This window comes from Pipistrellus kuhlii, unplaced genomic scaffold (assembly GCF_014108245.1).
Source record: "Pipistrellus kuhlii isolate mPipKuh1 unplaced genomic scaffold, mPipKuh1.p scaffold_m20_p_4, whole genome shotgun sequence".
In the NCBI taxonomy this organism is placed as follows: domain Eukaryota; kingdom Metazoa; phylum Chordata; class Mammalia; order Chiroptera; family Vespertilionidae; genus Pipistrellus; species Pipistrellus kuhlii.
In genome coordinates this window covers 32805487-32825219 of record NW_023425540.1, presented here as the reverse complement: position 1 = coordinate 32825219, position 19733 = coordinate 32805487, and the positions used below count along the sequence as shown (strand labels likewise).

The window sequence follows — 19733 nt, the reverse complement described above, 5'->3', positions numbered from 1 at the left end:
AGGCTATAATAAGGAAAATAAAAAAGTCTATAATTTTAATTTATGAACAAGTGAGGATATTTTAATGAACTGTACATATAACATTTAGCAACTCAAATTACTAAATTAATCACCAGTAAAGTAAAAGACAATGAACACATTTCTTTAAGGAATATTTACGTGACAGCACTATATATAATCCTAACCAAATTTCAAAGAAAATGTATGAACGCTTACAGGCCACTGTTCTTCAGTTGGTGTGCCCAATGTTTCAAATATTCTTGTTAGTTGATCAAGGTCTGAATCTCCGGGCAAAAATGGAACCTGAAAGAGAGAGCCAAATATTTCAAAGTGGTTTGTAATAGTCATTATGCAAATGAAACTATACATTAAATAAGAAAAACAAAATTATAACAAAAATTAAAATGTAGTCTAGGTATACTGGATGTGGCCTTAGGTCCTGTCGTTGCTAAAAACAGTAAACAGGACCATTTTATTCATTCCACAAATCTTTTATTTTTTCCCATGAATGCAGTCCCCCATACCATAAATTATACCGCTGAGTTCCCACATTTGGGGAAATCACAGGGGTGAAATGGATAAGTCTTGCCCTGCCAAGTTAAGTATCACTCCACAAATAAACAGTTTATTTAACAATAACAGAGGAGGTTCCGAATACAGACCAATTTTCTTCTAAAATGTTTTAATTACATTGATTATTTTGGTAGAATATAGGCTTACTTATTGATCCTCTATTTTCTAGATTAAGTAGCTTTTTAAACTTACTTTTATAAAATTTAAATAAAAGTCAAAACTTTAAGAAGAGTTGAAAGCTTATAATAGTGAATCTATTAACTATTCTGCATTCAATATTATATAATTATCAATATTATACAATATAACATAATTATATAGTTAAAATATGTAATTTGTAATTATCTTCTCCCCCCCCCTCTCTCTATATATATGTGTGTGTGTGTGTGTGTATATATATATATATATGTGTGTGTGTGTGTGTGTGTATATGTGTGTGTGTGTATATATATACATACATACATACATATATAAGGCTAATATATATATAAGCCTTCAGGAATTCGATCAGGAGACTGGGAGTTCAATCACTTGCTATGATGTGCACAGAACACCAGGGGGCAGCGCAGAATGAAGGAAGGCCTTGGTCATTAGCCAGAAGGCCCTAATCAGCCCTGATCAATGGCCACGCCTAGGGACCCAACCCATGCACGAATTTCATGCACAGGGACTCTAGTATACAATAAAACAATATTATGTAATGATTCTATTTTCAATTATTATGTTTGTACTACAGATCTCACCACAGATCTAGAACTGTATGGAAAGCATTTCCATCGATGATATTTTCAAAGAGCAAAGGGACAGCTTAAAATATGAAACACTGCCCAACCAGTGTGGTTCAGTGGTTGAGCACCGACCTATGAACCAGGAGGTCATGGTTCGATTTCCGGTCTGGGAAAATGCCCAGGATTGTGGGTTCCATACCCAGGTTGTGGGCTCCATCCCTAGTATGGTCTCACTCAGAAAAATGGTATAGGATCACAGTGTCTGCTTTGCTTGAAGAGAACTAAAACAATCCTCTCATACAAGGTTTAAGGTTTAAGTTAGTAACACAGAGTTGTAGCTGCTGTGGTTGGTATTGCATAGCTCTTAAAGTATACATTTAAACACCCCAAAGTCCCATGAGTACAAAAGTTCATCCTGATACATTTAGTTACTGCAGAGACATTACCATGTTACAATCTAATGAAGGTTTTATTATAGTTATATTTCAGAACATAGGAATGATCAATAATAAAACCTTTATTATCCTATCTCACATTAGCATTAATAAAAAGGTTGTAGTAGGGATGGGGATTTTGTTTTAATTGGTTTATTGGCTTTTTGTTTTAAGGATGGTGCTACACTCTGGAAATTATCTCTAAGAAGATAATTCCTCCATAAATAATAAAAACAAGTACCTATAACAATATTGAGGTGTGTACAGCATCTCAAGACTTACCCTTAGAAGCAACTCTGCTAATATACAGCCAACAGCCCACATGTCCACACCTACACCATACATTCTAGCACCAAATAGTAACTCAGGGGCCCGATACCATCTAAAAAACAAAAAGAAATATTATCATTTTACAATGAAAGTATTAAACATTTTATTGATTTTTTTACAGAGAGGAAGGGAGAGAGATAGAGAGTTAGAAACATCGATCAGCTGCCTCCTGCACACCCCCCACTGTGGATGTGCCCACAACCAAAGTACATGCCCTTGACCGGAATTGAACCCGAGACCTTTCAGTCCGCAGGCCAACGCTCTATCCACCGAGCCAAACCAGTTTTAGCTAAAGTATTTCTTAAGAAAAAACTCAGCAAAACATTATCCTACTGATGAAATTCACTTTTTTCCATGGACTCACCTAATCATTTGTATTACTCAATCTGCTGTCCAATCTATAACTATCCTTGAGGTGGAGGGGAAGGGAAAAGGGGAAAGGAGAAGGGAAAGGGGAGAGGGAGAAAGAAGTATGAATGAGAGAGAATCACACTAGCCAGGGTTATCCTTGACTGTTTTCAAAGCCAATCTATCAACCTGGGCACTAGATACCATCCTCTTGCCTATTTTCAAGGGTATTGCTCTTGTAATTCTCTTCTCTTTCTCCTACAATACATCAACTTTTTGCTCTTTACTAAACTATTACCATCAATATACAAACATACTGTTATTTCTTTGGCTTTAAAAGATAAACTAAAAGGTCTTCCGCTCTCTCGCGCTCGGCAGAAGTCGCCGGGGTCTTCTAGGAGTTTCGCACTTGCAGACGCCGACCGGTTTGTTCAGTGGCGATGCCGCGTGGAAGCCGAAGCCGCACGTCCCACATGGCCCCTCCGGCCAGCCGGGCACCTCCGATGAGAGCTGCCCCCAGGCCAGCACCAGCAGCTCACCCGCCAGCACCAGCTGCGCCCTCTGCTGTTGGCGCACCTGCTGCTGCGCCCCAGCAGCCAGGTCTGACGGCCCAGATGGCGACCACCGCCGCTGGGGTGGCCGTGGGCTCTGCCATAGGCCACAGGCGGCTGATCGATGTTTCTCTCTCATCGATGTTTCTACCCCCATGCCATCACCGGGGGCTTCAGTGGAGGAAGTAATGCGGTGCCCGCAAGGCCCGACATCACTTACCAGGAGCCCCAGGGAACGCAGGCATACCAGCAGCAGCAGCAGCAGTTTGGCCCCTGCCACTATGAGATGAAACAGTTCTTGGAGTGTGCGCAGAACCAGGGTGACCTTAAGCTTTGTGAGGGTTTCAGCGAGGTGCTGAAACAATGCAAATTTGCAAATGGATTAGCCTAATCAAGAAGGTCAAGTTGAAGAAATGGGAAATCACCTCTCATGTTTAAGTTAACCTAGTATAAAAATATAATTGATAGTGAAATATAAAACTACTAGTTAACTCTCCTATATCAATAATAGTTTCCTCACTTCAGAATTGCAGTAGAAGAGAGTGTGCTTACAGTGTAGAAGTTCATTAAGATAATAATTCAGTTTGGGGCTGAGCAGATGTTTGTGTGGCCTCCTTAAACCAGCTTTAGTGATGTTTATAAATCGGTTACAATAAAGTGATTTTCTTCTGAAAATAAAATAAAATAAAAAATAAAAGATAAACTAAAAACCAAAGAAATAGCCTGGCCAGTGTGGATCAGTGGTTGAATGTCCACCTGTGAATCATGGTTTGATTCCTGGCCAGGGTACATGCATGAGTTTCTGGTTTGCTTCCCAGTGTGGAGTGTGCAGGAGGCAGCCGATCAATGATTCTTTCCCATCACTAATGCTTCTCTCTTTCTCTCTCCCTTCCTCTCTCTGAAATTAATTAAAAAAAAATTTTAAAAAAGAAAAAGAAATAAACAACACAAACTTCTTTAGATCCTATTTCCCCTAGTAGCTACTTCTTCATTCTCTGGTAGTCTGAAGAGTTGTCTGCTCTTATTGTCTGCAATTCCTCTTTTCTTACTCTCTTAAATTCTTTTCAATTAGGCTTTTATCCTATTACTCCACTAAGATGGCTCTTGTCAAGGTTAACAATGATATCCACATCATTAACCTGTCTCAATTCTCAGTCCTCATTTTACCTCACCCATTAGTAGCATTTGAGTTGCATGAAAATATGAGAAATAAAATGAAAAACACTGTGTACAGTGCTCTTATGTGGGTCCCTATTTGCCCAAGTTCCTGAACGATAGTCTTAATCTTTAGAGCAGTTACATTAATAACTATTTATATCCATTTACATCTTTCTCAGGCTTTAGGTGACTGACAATGAGATATGGAAGGTGACAAAGTAATTTAAAGGAACAAATAAGAGAAAATGAAGATCTTCACAGATCGTTAAAAAAAAATCTTGGGTAAAGCCGAGACTGGTTTGCTCAGTGGATAGAGCATCGGCCTGCAGACTGAAAGGTCCCAGGTTCGATTCTGGTCAAGGGCATGTACCTTGGTTGTGGGCAAATCCCCAGTGCGGGGTGTGCAGAAGGTGGCCGATCAATGTTTCTAACTCTCTATCCCTCTCTCTTCCTCTCTGTAAAAAATCAATAATTAAAAAAAAAATATATATATATATATATATATATAAGTATAAATAAAAAATCTTGGGTATGGCTAGTGTGGTTCAGTGGCTGAGCATCAACCTATGAAACAGAAGGTCATGGTTTGATTCCCAGTTAGGGGAAATCCCCTGGATAGGGCTAGATCCCTAAAAGGGGGCATGTAGGAGGCAGCCAATCAATGATTCTCTCTCTCTCATTGATGCTTCTATCTCTCACTACTCCTCCCTCTCTGAAATGAATAAAAATATATTTTTTAAAAAGTCTTGGAAATTAACAAATGCCACCCTGATGAAAATTATAAAATCTACTATCTCCATCTATTTAATGTGATTTTTAATTATTTACAAAAAGTAAAAACAGCCCTACCCAGTTTGGCTCAGTGAATAGAGCGTTGGCCTGCAGATTGAAGGGTCCCAGGTTTAATTCTGGTCAAGGGCATGTACTTTGGTTATGGGCACATCCCCAGTAGGAGGTGTGCAGGAGGCACCTGATCAATGTTTTTCTCTCTCATTGATGTTTCTAGCTTTGTATCCCTCTCCCTCCCTCTCTGTAAAAAAATCAGTAAACTATTAAAAAAGAAAAAGTAAAAACATAAAATACAAGTATAACAACATGAAAAATCCAAATATCAATGCACTGTTCTGTTTAGAGAATTTTCACTCACACTGAATGATATAAAATATGGAATCAGGACTAACCAATAAAGTAATAAACATATGTCCCCTCTAAATCAGCTGATGATGTAAAACTAGAAGCCCGATGCACGAAGATTCGTGCTAGCATGGGCTTTCCTTTCCCTGGCTGCTGGCACTGCCTTTCCACTCCAGCCCAGCCCCTTTCTGCTCAGGCCCAGAGCCACCTCTTTCAGCTCTGAGAGCTGCCTCTTCAGGCTCCAGCCCCGCCTTCCCAAGCTATCCAGAGGCCCTGATAGACTGGGGTGGGGCATAACATCTGCATTGTCACCTGGCCTGCCCAATCAATCAGTGCCTGTGTATGTAAATTAACCAACATATTTGTTTGGTTAATTTGCATGTCACTCCTGATTGGCTGATGGCATGGCAGAGGTATGGTCAATTTACAAGTTTGTCTATTATTAGGTAAGATAGCCACTAAACTTCAAAAACTATGTAACTGAAATGTAAAAGTATAAATTAGTTTCAAAAGTTACTAGCTCATCCTGGCAGGTATCTCAGTGGTTAGAGTATTGGGTTTGATTTTGTCAAGAGCCCGTACCTGGGTTGTGGATTTGTTCACCTCCCTACCCCCAGTGGAGTGCGTACAAGAGGCAACCAGTCTGTGTGTCTCACTCTGATGTTTGTTTCTCTCTCTACCACTCCTCTCTTCCTTCCCTCTCTGAAAAGCAATGTAAAAAATTATCCTCTTGTGAGAATTAACAAAACAAAACAAAAAAGTTACTAGCCCTAGTCAGGTAGCTCAGTTGGTTAGAGTGTTGTCCTCATATACCTGTGGTTCTCAATCTTTTTAATGCCTTGGCCCTTTAATATAGTTCCTCATGTTGTGGTGACCCCCAACCATAAAATTATTTTCGTTGCTACTTCATAATTGTAATTTTGCTACTGTTAATGAATCGTAATATAAATATCTGTGTTTTCTGATGGTCCTAGGGGGTCTGGCTAGCAATTCTCAACCTGTAGGTCGCGAAAATAATTTTATGTTTGGGGTCACAACATGAGGAACTGTATTAAAGGGTCAAGGCATTATGCTGAGACCGGTTTGGCTCAGTGGTAGAGCGTCGGTCGGCGGACTGAAAGGTCCCAGGTTCGATTCCAGTCAAGGGCATGTACCTGGGTTGCGGGCACATCCCCAGTGGGGGTTGTGCAAGAGGCAGCTGATTGATGATTCTCTCTCATTGTTGTTTCTAACTCTCTATTCCTCTCTTCCTCTCTGTAAAAAAATCAATAAAATGCATTAGAAAGGTTGAGAACCACTGCCATACACAAAGATTGCAAGTTCCAGTCAGGGCATATATATGAAGCAACCAACGAATGGATAACAAATCAATGTTTCTCTACCTCCCCCCAACCTTTCTAAAAATCAATGTTAAAAAACAATTATATATATTGAAAAACTACTAGATAAATGTTTGAGGATCGACTTAATTCAATTCTTGTTTGAATGAAGGACTGTATTTTTTTTTTACTGTGGTAAGATATACATAACATAAAAACAGCTGTATTTTCATCAAAACACCAACGATGATGCCAAGAGAAACCAAATGATGCTCACTTGTGGTTAATATCCTGCACAATATAAATTTCAGTTATTTCAGGGATTCTTACCTGGTTACAACCTGATGTGTATAAGCTCTATTGGGGCTCCCAAATGATTTGGCCAGGCCAAAATCTGCCAGCTTTAGAACTCCGTTTTCATCTAGCAACAAGTTGTTTGGTTTCAGATCCTATGTTATGGAAGTTTTAAACAAACATGTAAGCAGGATGGGGGAGACTACTATAACAAGGCATTTAATAGTTGGCTCAACTTTAAACTTAGCAAAAACAGAGTAACACTCGAATTAAACAACAATCAGTATTTTTTCATTGACCAGGGATCAAGGAACCTAATTTCACTGAACTTAAGTTTTCCTACTTTACAGGGTTGTGAGGATTATATTTAATATTTTCTGTAAAGAGCCTAGTGTAATGACAGGCTAATAGTAAGCACTCAATAAATGGCTACTGACATTAATTCAATAACAGTAATATATATGAATTTTAGTAAATAAAAACATTATACATTTAGAAAGGATGAGGAACAGTCTCAAAATCTATATTAAAAAGATATTAGCAATAAACTAAAAGGGATTCTAAATTTAAGATATGAGAGTTACCAACTATAAACTATATACTCTTAACTATTCTCCTAAATAGGGTACCTAAGAACATTTACCTACCTAAATTATCACTCTTGTTCTTTTGGAACAATGATCTGACCATTTCAGAAATTTTATTTTATTACTTCATAGAACTTTACAGTACTAGAATTATCTTCCTAAAGGTATTGTAGCATTGTATAATTAATCCAGATTCTCACTGTATTTCCTCCCTGTCCCCTGACACATACTCTCACTAACAATGGTATAGCACAAAGAACACTGGACTAAAGGCCAAAAAATCTAGGTTCTAATACTGTCAGTTATCAGCTACTGACCTTGAAAAAAAATAATATAACCATGGTCAGGTAACTCAGGGTTTTAATTTTTTTTAATTCTTAATTTTTGAAAAAGTATTAAGGATTCTTCCATTTCTAAATTTCACATAGTAACTTACAATCCTCACAGCACCACCTGGTGGAACAATGGAGGGAACACACTAAGAAAGAAGGATAAAATAGTCCAGCTACATCTTTAACAATCTACATGTTTATTTTTTTATAACAATTTATTTATTTATATATTTATTTATTTTTTATATATATTTTATTGATTTTTTTTTTTACAGAGAGGAAGGGAGAGAGATAGAGAGCCAGAAACATAGATGAGAGAGAAACATCAACCAGCCGCCTCCTGCACACCCCCCACCAGGGATGTGCCCGCAACCAACGTACATGCCCTTGACTGGAATGGAACCTGGGATCTTTCAGCCCGTAGACTGATGCTCTACCACTGAGCCAAACCGGTTTCGGCAACAATCTACATGTTTAGATCATTTATGTAATAAACTAGTTAAATAAAACTTAACAACATAAAGAAGTTATCACACTTGGTTAAAAACCTTACCCTATGTAGAATCCAATGTTGATGTAAATATTCTAACCCTTGAAGTGTCATCAACATGTAGGCTTTGATGTGCGATGGTGTTAGGACAAGACTACTATCTTTTATTATAACCTGTAAAACAGGTAAAAAAGATATAGGTAACTTTATTTTCACAAATAAATGCCATCATATAAAATCATTTACAGACATAAAAGGAGAATCTCAAGAAAGGCTGCAAAACTCTCCTTAGGAAGGATGGTCAGAATGTTCAGTCATATGAGTTAGGGGAAGTATCTTTGCTTTGGAAAGAAAGCAGTGGTTTGTCTCCTATTGCTTGTTTTTTCACTTGCCCCAGGATTCAAAGTTTATATGTAACAATAAACTTTGTTAATCTGGTCATAGCATTTAGAATTCTTTTGGGAAGCTACCTGTTCCCACCTCAATCTACAAGGTTAAAAATGGACTGACCGCCATCTGTGGCTTCTAGAAGTAGGCTCATGACCAAAGCATAGTTAATTACCACTGTTGTCCAGGAGACTGTACAGGGATAAACATATGGTTCAAGTTAGGCCAATCAACCAGACCAAGTACTTGTGCTAGAATTAAAAACAACAAAGAGGGAATGGGAGGGTGCGGGGGAGAGATAAACCGGGAATTTATATACATAGCCCATAGATACAGATCATAGTGTGAAGAACTGGGAGAGGTGGGTACAGGGTGGAGGGGGTCAATGGGGGGAACAATAATCGAAGAGGACATCTGTTAATACTTCCAATAATAAAGATGAGCCTGGAAGTATCTGAGCCACTATATTGAGAAATTATGCCCATGTATGAAGACAACAGAGAAGAAAAGAGTGAGTTAAAGTACAAGACTGACTTCTGATAATAACTGTGCCCAAAACCAGTTTATTCCTAGACTTATCAGTTACATAAACTAAATATGCCCATTTTCTTAAACAAAAAAAATCAAATTTAGGTAAAATGTACCCTTTCTAGAGCACAGTTCTATGAGTTTTAATGAACACACCCAGTTGTATAACCACCAGCACAATCAAGATTACAGTTCTATAATCCCCCAAAAGTCCCTCAGGCCCCTCTGTACTCAATCCCTCATTGTACTTCCAACCCCAGCAACCGCTGATCTGATTTCCGTTTCTTTAGTTTTGCTTTTCTCAAAATATCAAGATAAATATATAACATACTAGAGGCCCAGTGCACAAAATCTGTGCATGGGTAGGGTCCCTAGGCCTGGCCAGTGATCAGGGCCAATAAGGGACTTCTGGCTGCTGGCTGAGGCCTTCCTTTGTTCTACACTGCCCCCTGGAGGTCAGTGCATGTCATAGTGAGCAATCGAACTTCCAGTTTCCCAGTCGAACTCCCATGAGGACAATTTACATATTAGCCTTTTATATATATAGATAGCCATTTTAAAAAATATATATATTTTATTGATTTTTTTTTCAGAAAGGAAGGGAGAGAGATAAGAGATAGAAACATTGATGAGAGAGAGTCATCAGCTGCCTCTTGCATGCCTCTTACTGGGGATGTGCCTGCAACCAAGGTACATGCCCTTGACGGGAATCGAACCTGGGACCCTTCAGTCTGCAGGCTGATGCTCTACCCACTGAGCCAAACCGGTTTTGGCTAGCCTTTTGAATCTGGCCTCTTTCATCTACACTAATTAAAAAGTAAGATGCAAATTGACTGTACCTTCATGGGGCCCATCAGCCAATCAGGAGTGACTATGCAAATTAACCCAACAAAGATGGAGGGTTAATCTGCATACACAGGTGCTGAACAACCGGGGGCGGTGCGCCCCAGCCACTCTGGGTCAGCATGGGAAAGTGGCTCAGGCCAGAGCGAAGGTGGTGCCGGCAGCCTGGGGGAGGAAGGCCCATTCCTGCAAGAATCTTTGTGCATCAGGCTTATGCATCGGGCCTCTAGTTTAGTATAAAGTATTTGAGATCTGTCTAAACTGGTGTATATATTAGCATTTCCTTTTATTCCCAAATAGTATTCCATTGTATGGCTGTACCAAAGTTTATATATTCACTGAAGGAAAGATATTTGGGTTGTTTCCACTTTGGGCAATTACGAAAAGCTAAACATCTGTGTACCAGTTGGCTTCTTTGTTTCTCTTGGGTAAATACCTAGCAGCAGTACTGCTTAAATGTATTGTTTTTTTGTATAAGAAAATGAAAAACTATTTTTCAAAGTAGCTACACCATTTTGCATTCTCACCAGCACGAGAATTCCAATTGCTCCATACCCTTGGATTGTCAGTTTTTGAGATTGAATTAATAATAATGAAAAGCATACAACTTTATTTTTCTCAAAAAGAAACTTGATTGATATTTTACAATAATATGAAAAAAAAGCTCTGAATTTTCAAAGGCCTAGCATTAATTTCTCTAAAAATAATGTCAAGCAGAAACTGGTTTGGCTCAGTGGATAGAGCATCAGCCTGTGGACTGAAGGTCCCAGGTTCGATTCCGGTCAAGGGCATGTACCTTGGTTACGGGCACATCCTCAGTAGGGGGTGTGCAGGAGGCAGCTGATCGAGGTTTCTCTCTCATCGATGTTTCTAGCTCTCTATCCTCTCCCTTCCTCTCTGTATGAAATCAATAAAATATATTTTGAAAAATTAAAAAAAATAAAAATAATGTCAATAAGGATAGGGTAAATTGGTAGGCCAATGCTAAAGAAATCCAATCTCTGTATTTAATACTGGGAATATGGCTAAATGGATCAGAAGATCCAAGATTTGAGAGTAAATCCAGATTTCAAAGTTAAGCATTCTTTTGATTACCAGTAACTTCATAAGTGGAATAAACATTTAGGTTCTCTTTTGATAAACAAAGAAAAGAAATTTCTTTAGGAATCTTAACCTTACCTCTAGATCAGTTTCCATAAAATCAAAGACAAGGCTAATATTAGATTTATGTCCAAAAGCATCAAGGAGCTGCAAAGCAAAATTTCAAAAAAATAAAAATGTGATTCTCTATGAAATACTTGACAGTATTACACCAACTAAGTAATTTTTTAAAAATTTAAAGAAGCATTTGGACAGTCAATAATTCCCTGTAAAGTTTAAGTAATTTTAATAAATTTGACATTTATTTTGTTTTTGTTTGCTAGGAATTTGTACTTTGAGGCACAAAAATATTTATTATTTTTTAAAAAGTCACTAAATACTTAACCTCTCCCCCAAAATTTTGGAAGTTATAATAAACGAATTGATGAAAACCTCACCTCAGTCTCTATTTCAGAAAAATTCCTACCTAAAAAAATTCTATAAACCACAGTAGCATCCATCATTTACTGAATGAGCACATGCCAGGCACTATTCCAGGTACTTTACATGTATTTAAGTAGCTGATCACCACAACCCTCTAAGGTTGTGCTAGGGTCTTACACATACTAGAGCTCTCTAGGCTTCAAAATGATTTCTGACAAAATTAGCCTGTATGCCAATATTTAATTTACTTCATCCGTTGCATCGTTTTAAAAGATAGGGCCTACAGGAACAATTAGGATAGGAAATACTAGCCTGATAAACTATTAAGCTTTTCTGCAAGGCTTGCTTATCACAATTCATTTTGCTGGGCTTTCAGTCAACATACCAGAAACAACTTAGATCATACTTACACCAATTATATTTGGATGACTTAGCTCCTGTAATAATTTTATTTCTCTTAAGGCTGTTCTATTTATACCTACATAAAAGCACAAAACAAAAAGTGAAAAATAATTCTCAAATCTTTATATAGCTTTTTTTTTTTTTAAATTTTAAATGACTTTTAGAGAGGGGAAGGGAGAGAAAAGAGACACATCAATGTGAGAGCAGAACACTGACTGGCTGCCTCTTACATGCCCCCTACCAGGGATCAAGCCTGTAACCTGGGCGTGTGCCCTGACCAAGAATCAAATCAGCAACAGGATGCACAGGATGATGCTCAACCAACTGAGCTACACTGGCTGGGGCTTATATTGCTTTATTTATTTTTAAATATGTGTTTTTATTGATGTTTAGATAGAGAGGAAGGGGGAGAAATAGAAACATCGATGATATAGACACATTGAATGGCTGCATGCTGCACAGCCCCTATTGGGGATCGAGCCAGAAATTCAGGTATGCGCCCTGACTAGTAATCGAACTTGGGACCTCTTGCTCAATCCACTGAGCAATACAAACTGGGCTATATTACTTTATTTTTAAAATAGCTTACATATGCCAAAACCGGTTTGGCTCAGTGATTAGTGTCAGCCTACAGACTGAAAGGTCCCAGGTTTGATTCCAGTCAAGGGCATGTACCTTGGTTGCGGGAACAACCTCAGGAGGGGGTGTGCAGGAGGTAGCTGATTGATGTTTCTAACTCTCTATCTCTCTCCCTTCCTCTCTGTAAAAAATCAATTAAAAAATATTTAAAAGTAATAAAATAGCTTACGGTACATAGACCATGATAAATGGTGAAAAAAATACTAATTTTATCTGTGGCATATCAGTGCTGGAATATCAATACACGTAAGTGTGAAGCATAGAGACGCTAAGTTATAGCTTCGTTTCTCTTGCCCTATAAATATTAGCAGCAGATTCTTTATGCTAATAGCAAACTAGTGATAAGACAGTATTTTTCCCAATGCAAAGGCTAGAACTCAAATTAGCATTCTAGAAAACAAGGCTTTGTAAGGAGGTGAAGAGTTCCATAGTGAGCTTTGTGTACTTCCATGAAGGTATAGTCTGAATTTTCAAAGTAATTAGAAGCTCAGAAAAATGAAGAAACAATGGCTTGTAACAACACCTAAAACAGTAATGAAGACAACTATTGATAGATAAGCCACTAATAACTTTGCTGCCTTCCATTTTCTGAAGTGACTTAAATGTGCTTCTCTACACCCAAATGGTAGAAGTCACAAATTTCCTGCCTCTATCCTGAGTGTACCTTTATTCTCTTGGGACCCTGCAATGACTCTACCCAGACCATTGTTAACTCTAATGAATACTTTGCTCATTCCTCAGTAGGAATAAAAATCTTTCCTGTTCTGTCAAATTAAATGAAATAACTTACCATCTTTAGCTTCTGATCTATGTCCAAGTTTGATCTGGTAGAGGGGAAAAAGAAAACATTAATAATATGTTAAGTTAGACTTAATGAATGTTTGTGTAGGTAATACACACACATGCATACTTAATATATTAAAACAACAACAACAACAAAAAACCTAACTATAGCAAAATGATCTAAGGCACAATTAACAACTCATATGTATTTAGTATTAAAAAGCAAGAAGGAAGTGGGTAATCATTAATCAGAAAGGCAAAAATAATACAATAAGAAAGAATCAAGTACCTACTATTCCTTGCCCTTTAAGTTTTTGAAGTACATATTCAAAGTCACTCAAGCCCTGGCTGGAGTGGCTAAGTTGGTTGAAGCTTTGTCTTATGCACTGAAAGATCATTGGTTCAATTTGCAGTCAGGGCACATGCCTGGGAGGCAGCCAATTGAAGCTTCTCTCTCACATTGATATTTCTCCCTCTCTCTCAAATCAATAAAAACTCTTTCTTTCTTTCTCTTTCTTTCTTTTTAAAAAAAAGAACTGCAGTGAAGAAAGACTATTTTATTATGAATGGCACCACCCAAGAGCGAGGGTAGCTAATACTCAAAAGCTCCATGATGGCATGTAGGTCACAGACTATATAGGGCAAAATGCTAAGACCCCGTGGGTTAGGAGTTAAGGGTGGTGTTGGGAGCTGATTGGTCGGAGGGGAGGCAAGGGTTAATGAATAATTTCTTCAGGTCTTGAGGAGAGCTCTGAGGTCTGCTCTGGCATTCCTCTAGTTTCATGGAAAGGTAGCCAGGGGGTTGTTCCACCTTAGGCCTCAGCTGAAACTATTTAGGTCAAGATACTATCTTCAGCTTACGGTAACAGAAACACATACCTTGTAACCCTTCATCAAGGTATGACCATTGTTTCTGGCTGCTTCAGAGGGTTAATGACTATTAAGGAAAGGGCTAAGCTTATAGGGCACTCTATAAAGAAACTGAGTAGAATGCTGGCACCACATATTAGGACCCTTGGTTTCACTGAGTCACCCTGAAGGGGTAAAAGTCTATCACAGAGAAATAGGATGGATTTTACCCTAATTTATGTTAACAGTAAGCAAACAAAAAACCCCACTTGGACTTTCAGACAACGATAGAACTCAATATGCCAATAGTTTGAAGAGATTGTATCAGTCAGTTAAGTGAATACATTTTTAATGAGTGTTTACAAATGTACTAGCCATACTGTCTAAGTGTGATTTGAGTGGAAGTAAACAGACAATAAACTCATAGATAAAAGCATTTCAGGTTTTGACAAATGCTATGAAGATATCAGAGAAATATGGTAAAGAACTCCAGGGAGGAGGGAGGCATGCCTGTTTTAGCTACAGTGTCCAGCAAAGGTCTCTGGGTGAAGAGGCATTTGAGTGTGATCTAAAGGATAAGGAATCCGCCAGGGCACGTTTTAGAAGAAAAATGTATTAGCCAGAAGGCAGAGCAAATGCAACAATCCTGGGGCTGGAATGAATTTCATGTGTTCAAGGAATAGAAAGTCAATGTGGCTAGAGTATCGAAAAACAGAATTGAAAAGATAACTTTAGGAAGGGTCGGGAGAGTTAAAGGGTTTTACAAAGGAGCAGCTGGTGCTAGATTGTAGAACAAAAGCTGGAAAACAAGATGAGAGAAGTCAGAAAAGGTAAGGCGGAGGTCACTTGCCACATGAGCAGGTCTTGGGCAGTGAGAAAAACAGCCTCTCGGTGAGAGGGTTACTGATTTCAGTAGCATAGGAAAGAGCAATCAACCTGGCAGCAGGACACCTGGACTTGAAGCCTAGCTTTAGCCATTACTACCCACATCATCTTGACAAGCCAGCTAATCTCTCTCAGCTTCAAGAACCTCAAGTGTAAAATAAAGGCACTTAATTTAAGTATTTTACAAGACTATTTTGAGGGTTAAATGAAAAATGTTGGTGAAAGTGCCTGGCATATAGAAAGTTAGCTAAATGTAACCTAAATTTCTTGAGTGATTGCAAATAAAAAGATACTGAAATCTGTTTTAAAAACACACACACATCAATGTTGTTGATGTAGGTGAAAGCCTTTTATGGTAAATCTGTCCACAGAAAATAGATATGATGCATAGAGTGGATGCAGGTAAGGCAGAAATAGTGATCCATGAAATTAATGACATGAAATGGTTTGTTTTGAGGACCTAACAGACTGGCAGTTATTACCCCCTTTGCTAACTTCTGAGTTTATTTATAAAGCCGGCATATGGCTCCCTTTTCATTTCAATGTCAGTAATGGCACAAAAATCTAGTTCAGCTCAATCTGTTGATTGGGCTTCCTCTGGTGCAGGGCAAGGTCACCACTGGGATCCCTGGTCAGGGGACAGGACCGGTTATGGGCTCCATCCCCAGGAGGGGGCCTGCAGGAGGCAGCCCATCCAAGTTTCTCCCCTCTCCCTTCTTCTTTCTAAAAATCAATAAAAACAGTTCCACCCGAGTTCTATATCTCGGAACACAAGACACTAACAAATTCTGCTTCCTTTGAAAATAACCTAAGGCACTTCTCAATAGCAGAGCAAGGCCTGGACTGGCGAAATGGGCCGGCCACCAACTCACACATCCCTGCATCGTCCAAGGGACTCCAAGACAACAAAGTGCAACTCACCTTTTTAATGGCGACAATTTGGTTGGTGTTCTTGTCTCTGGCCTTGTAAACCGTGGCAAACTAGAGAGAGAAACAAAGACAACCTAAGCTTTGCGGGAAGGCTGTTTGATTGTGTTTGCCTTTTGACTTTAGATTTTGGGAAGCCAAGAATCAAGGGTTCTAGGAGGGGGACTCCCGGCGGCTGGAAGCGTGGTCCTGCCTGGGAGTAGTGAACAACCAAGTAAAACATTTTTAAAATGCTGTGTGAGGGAGGGGTGGGGGTTGGGATGGGGGGTTGAGGACAAATATGTGATACCTTAATCAATAAAGAAATTTTAAAAAATAAATAAAAACGCTATGTGCCCGGAAAGGAGAGGGCCCTCGGCGTGGGGGACAGCGGGGCAGCGGCGTCCGGGAAGCCTGGGCCAGCAGCCCCGCCAGCCCCGGAGGGCGCGAGGAAACCGGGGGAGAGCAGAGGCGACTCGGCGCCCTGCCCGCGGGACGCCCCGAGCCCCGGGAGCCGCACCTGCCCCTCCCCGAGGAAGTCCAGCTTCTCATAGCGCTTCGCTCGCGACTTCACGTCCACAGCCATCCGTCACGCGAAGCCCGAGTACAGCCGCAAAGAGCGAGCTCCCAGGGCAGAGGGAATTTAAAGCGACTTTAAAGCCTCCAACAGCCACTTCCGCTCGCCAGGCTCCGACGCTTTCTTAGCTCCGCCCCACTTCCGGGATGGGCGTGGCCCTGCCGAGTCAGTGCCGAGCCCCGAGGAAGCTGCGCACAGCAGGGCCCGTGGGTGCCGCCGGAAGCCGGGTGGTGTAGGGTGGTGGTGCCCACGTGGGTCACCTGGTTTTGGTTTTAACTTAGATTACGGTCTTAACTGCCGCGAAGGGTCAGCGTTCTGCTGCGGTTCCGAGTTCGGAATGTCACAGGTGTGTATGCGGGCGGCAGGCTCGGCCTTCTCCCCGTCTCCCTTTCTGGTTCTAGGTCTGGCTGTTCTGTCCCTGCGGTTACTATGGACGCCTGGCCCCGCGGTCCCAGGTTACTACTTAAGACGCCTGCCCACTGCTACTACTACTACTTCCCCTCCTCCTCCTCCTCCTCCTCCTCCTCCTCCTTCTCCTTCTTCTTCTTCTTTTAATATTTTATTGATTTTTTTACAGAGAGGAAGGGAGGGGATAGAAATATCCATGAGAGAGAAATAACAATCAGCTGCCTCGTGCACACCCCTTACTGGGGAAGTGCCCTGCAACCAAGGTACATGCCCTTGACCGGAATCAAACCTGGAACCTCTGAGTCCACAGGCCGACGCTCTATCCACTGAGCCAAACCGGTTAGGACGCCTGCCCACTTCTTAAGGGCTGGCTGGTCAAGAGGCATTCTTATTAGTCCAGCGCTTTCTATGAAGAGGCGCAGCCAGGGTAACAAAATACCAGCCAACGGAAGAATTTTGTGCTGTGGGACAGACTTACGGTCATCCGTTTTCTACTCTGTGAAGTGGAAAGAATAGACTACATCACAGGTGGTTGTGAGGATTAAATGTGACAGGCAGAAAAGTTAGTCATAGTAAACGCTCAATTAAGCTTCAGCTGTGAGCAGTGCCCGATGACCACGCTCCACACCAGTGACACTCTCCCCTAAACCCCAGTCTATTATGAGGAAAACATCAGAGAATCCAAAAGACATCCTTCAAAACGGGGGACCAGCATTGTGCAACCAGACTGGGCCCAGGGTGGCCCAGAGAGGGGGAGGCTGAAAAGCTTGGAAAAGGCAGAGAAGAGAAGGAAACCTGGGTCTCGGTGGGATGCTGCTTGCTGAGAGACAGCACCCAAGCCCACAAGCCGAGTCTTTATTTTGTAGCAGAAGCCAGGAGGCAAAGGAAGGGCTTGGTCAAGATGTTTACAGGATTCTCCAGGGTTTCCATCCTCTCCAGTACATGCACCTGATCAAACTTGGTTCACCTGCAGCCTATTTATTATCACGCAGGCATTTGGGGCCATGTGTTCAGACCATAGGTTCAAGCTTACAAGTGCAGCGGTTGGATAGAATTGTGCTGGGAGGCTCTGCCTTCCTAGCTGGGACATGCACATGGCCAAGAGAGGACTGGTCCTCTCATGAGTCCCAGTTTGGAACCTGCCCACATGCTGTAGCCCCTCTCCACCCAGCACCCCCAAAGCTCGGCAAGGTCATTCAAAACAAAGACGGCTGTGAGACAATGCACAGAGGGGGCTGAAAGCAGTGCGAGGTTCTGGGTAGATCCTCCAACAGAAAAAGGCTATTAGTAAAAGACTAGGGAGACACAAGTCTATAGTCCAGTACAAGCAGGGCAGCAGCCTTCAGCAGTTAGCTGTGTCGGGGCCAGGTTTGCGGAAGCTGTGAACAACAGGAGAGACTACCTATGCAGACCTGTTCGCAGGAACCCTGTACTCACTATGCAAGTGTGGGGTAAATCTAGAATTATTCCAAAATAAAAATTAAAAAAACATTTTCTTTCTTTTTTTTTTTTTAAAAGTAACAGCTCTGGCCACTTATGTTCAGTGGTAAGAGCATCAGCCCAAGGACTGGTGTTTGGGTCCCACCCCTCAACAATCATTGGGTGAGTTTGGGAGTTGGACCCGCCCATCACCTCCCATTGGGTGAGGTTAGGAGTGGAACTGGCCCCTCAACAACCATTGGGTTAGGTTCAAAATGGGTCACATCTCTCCACAACCATTGGGTGAGGTTGGAAGTTGGTTTTGCCCCTCAACAACCATTGGTTGTGGTTGGGTGTGGGTCCCGCCTCTCAACAACCATTGGGTGAGGGTGGAAGTGGGCCCCACCCTTGAATCCAATTGGTTGACGTTGGAAGTGGGTCCCGCCCCTCAACAATGGTTGGGTGAGGTGAGCTTGAGGAATTATACATATCCATTCATTTATGCAGTGAATATTTATTGAATATGCCAGGCTCTATTGTAGACCAGGAAATGAGCCTGAAAAAAAAAGACAAAGATGCTTGCCTTCAAATGGGAGTAGTTAACAACCAAGTAAAATATGATTAACAACTTGGTTAATAATGCTATGATACGTAGTTATAAGTGCTATAGAAATAACACATAACTATGGAAATTATAAAGCATGGAAAAAGAGACTAGGGTTTTCAGTTTTAAATAGGGTGGGACAAGACAAACATCAGTTTTGAGCAGACAAATGATATCCATTTTTCTAAAGGTCCACTCTGGCTGTTGTGAGAGACCAAACTTGGGGTCAGGGAGGTGGCAAGGAAAAGCAAGAAGGCCAGGTAAGGAATTCTTGTGGTAATCCAGATGCCTGTATTAGATAGTACCAGATGACTTGTAGCCAGAAGGATTTGCTGACAAATTCATTGTTTTGGGTGAGGGAGTAAGGAAAGCATAATTCTAAGGTTTTGAATCGGGGCATTTGATAAAGTTGAGAATCCTGATTTTCAGAGTTATGTTGCCAAAGGCAGCAGAATACCAAGGCTCATAATTTAGTAAAGATAGTACGATGTAAGGATTGACCCTTGCTGTGGGTATAGATTGTCCACATTGACTCCTGGGCTAAGTATTCAATTGATATATAACTTGGGCAAATTATTTAATCTTTCTGTCCCTAGTTTTCTCCTCCATAATAGGAGCTAATCATTGGGTTGCTGCAAGGCTTAAATAATTTCACTCTCCAAAAACCCTTAGAAAAATGTCTGACAGTGCTCAATTTATGT

The 19733-nt window shown here is 40.6% G+C and overlaps 1 protein-coding gene and 1 long non-coding RNA gene across 14 annotated transcripts in view; one reads left to right on the top strand and one right to left on the bottom strand.

Moving 5' to 3' along the window:
* The window catches only part of CDK7 (cyclin dependent kinase 7), a 29217-nt gene extending 12486 nt beyond the window's left edge, over positions 1–16731 (bottom strand). Inside the window, exons 1-9 of one of the 13 annotated variants that reach the window (XM_036408846.2) lie at positions 16545–16731; positions 16040–16099; positions 13392–13425; positions 11971–12038; positions 11216–11284; positions 8342–8452; positions 6906–7024; positions 2018–2117; positions 217–303 (exon numbers count right to left, since the gene is read on the bottom strand). In XM_036408846.2, coding sequence (XP_036264739.1) covers positions 217–303; positions 2018–2117; positions 6906–7024; positions 8342–8452; positions 11216–11284; positions 11971–12038; positions 13392–13425; positions 16040–16099; positions 16545–16610 — 714 coding nt within the window. In that variant the 5' untranslated portion in view covers positions 16611–16731. Of the gene's footprint in view, positions 1–216; positions 304–2017; positions 2118–6905; positions 7025–8341; positions 8453–8788; positions 8810–11215; positions 11285–11970; positions 12039–13391; positions 13426–16039; positions 16100–16544 lie in introns of those variants that run through there. The other 12 variants (XM_036408841.2, XM_036408843.2, XM_036408845.2 and 9 more) reach the window with 12 other exon arrangements.
* Positions 16732–16772: 41 nt separating this feature from the next.
* LOC123651188 lies at positions 16773–19691 on the top strand. The gene is made up of 2 exons (XR_006739720.1): positions 16773–16947; positions 19223–19691. It is a non-coding gene; the product is annotated as an uncharacterized LOC123651188 (long non-coding RNA).
* The last annotated feature ends 42 nt before the right edge of the window (positions 19692–19733 follow it).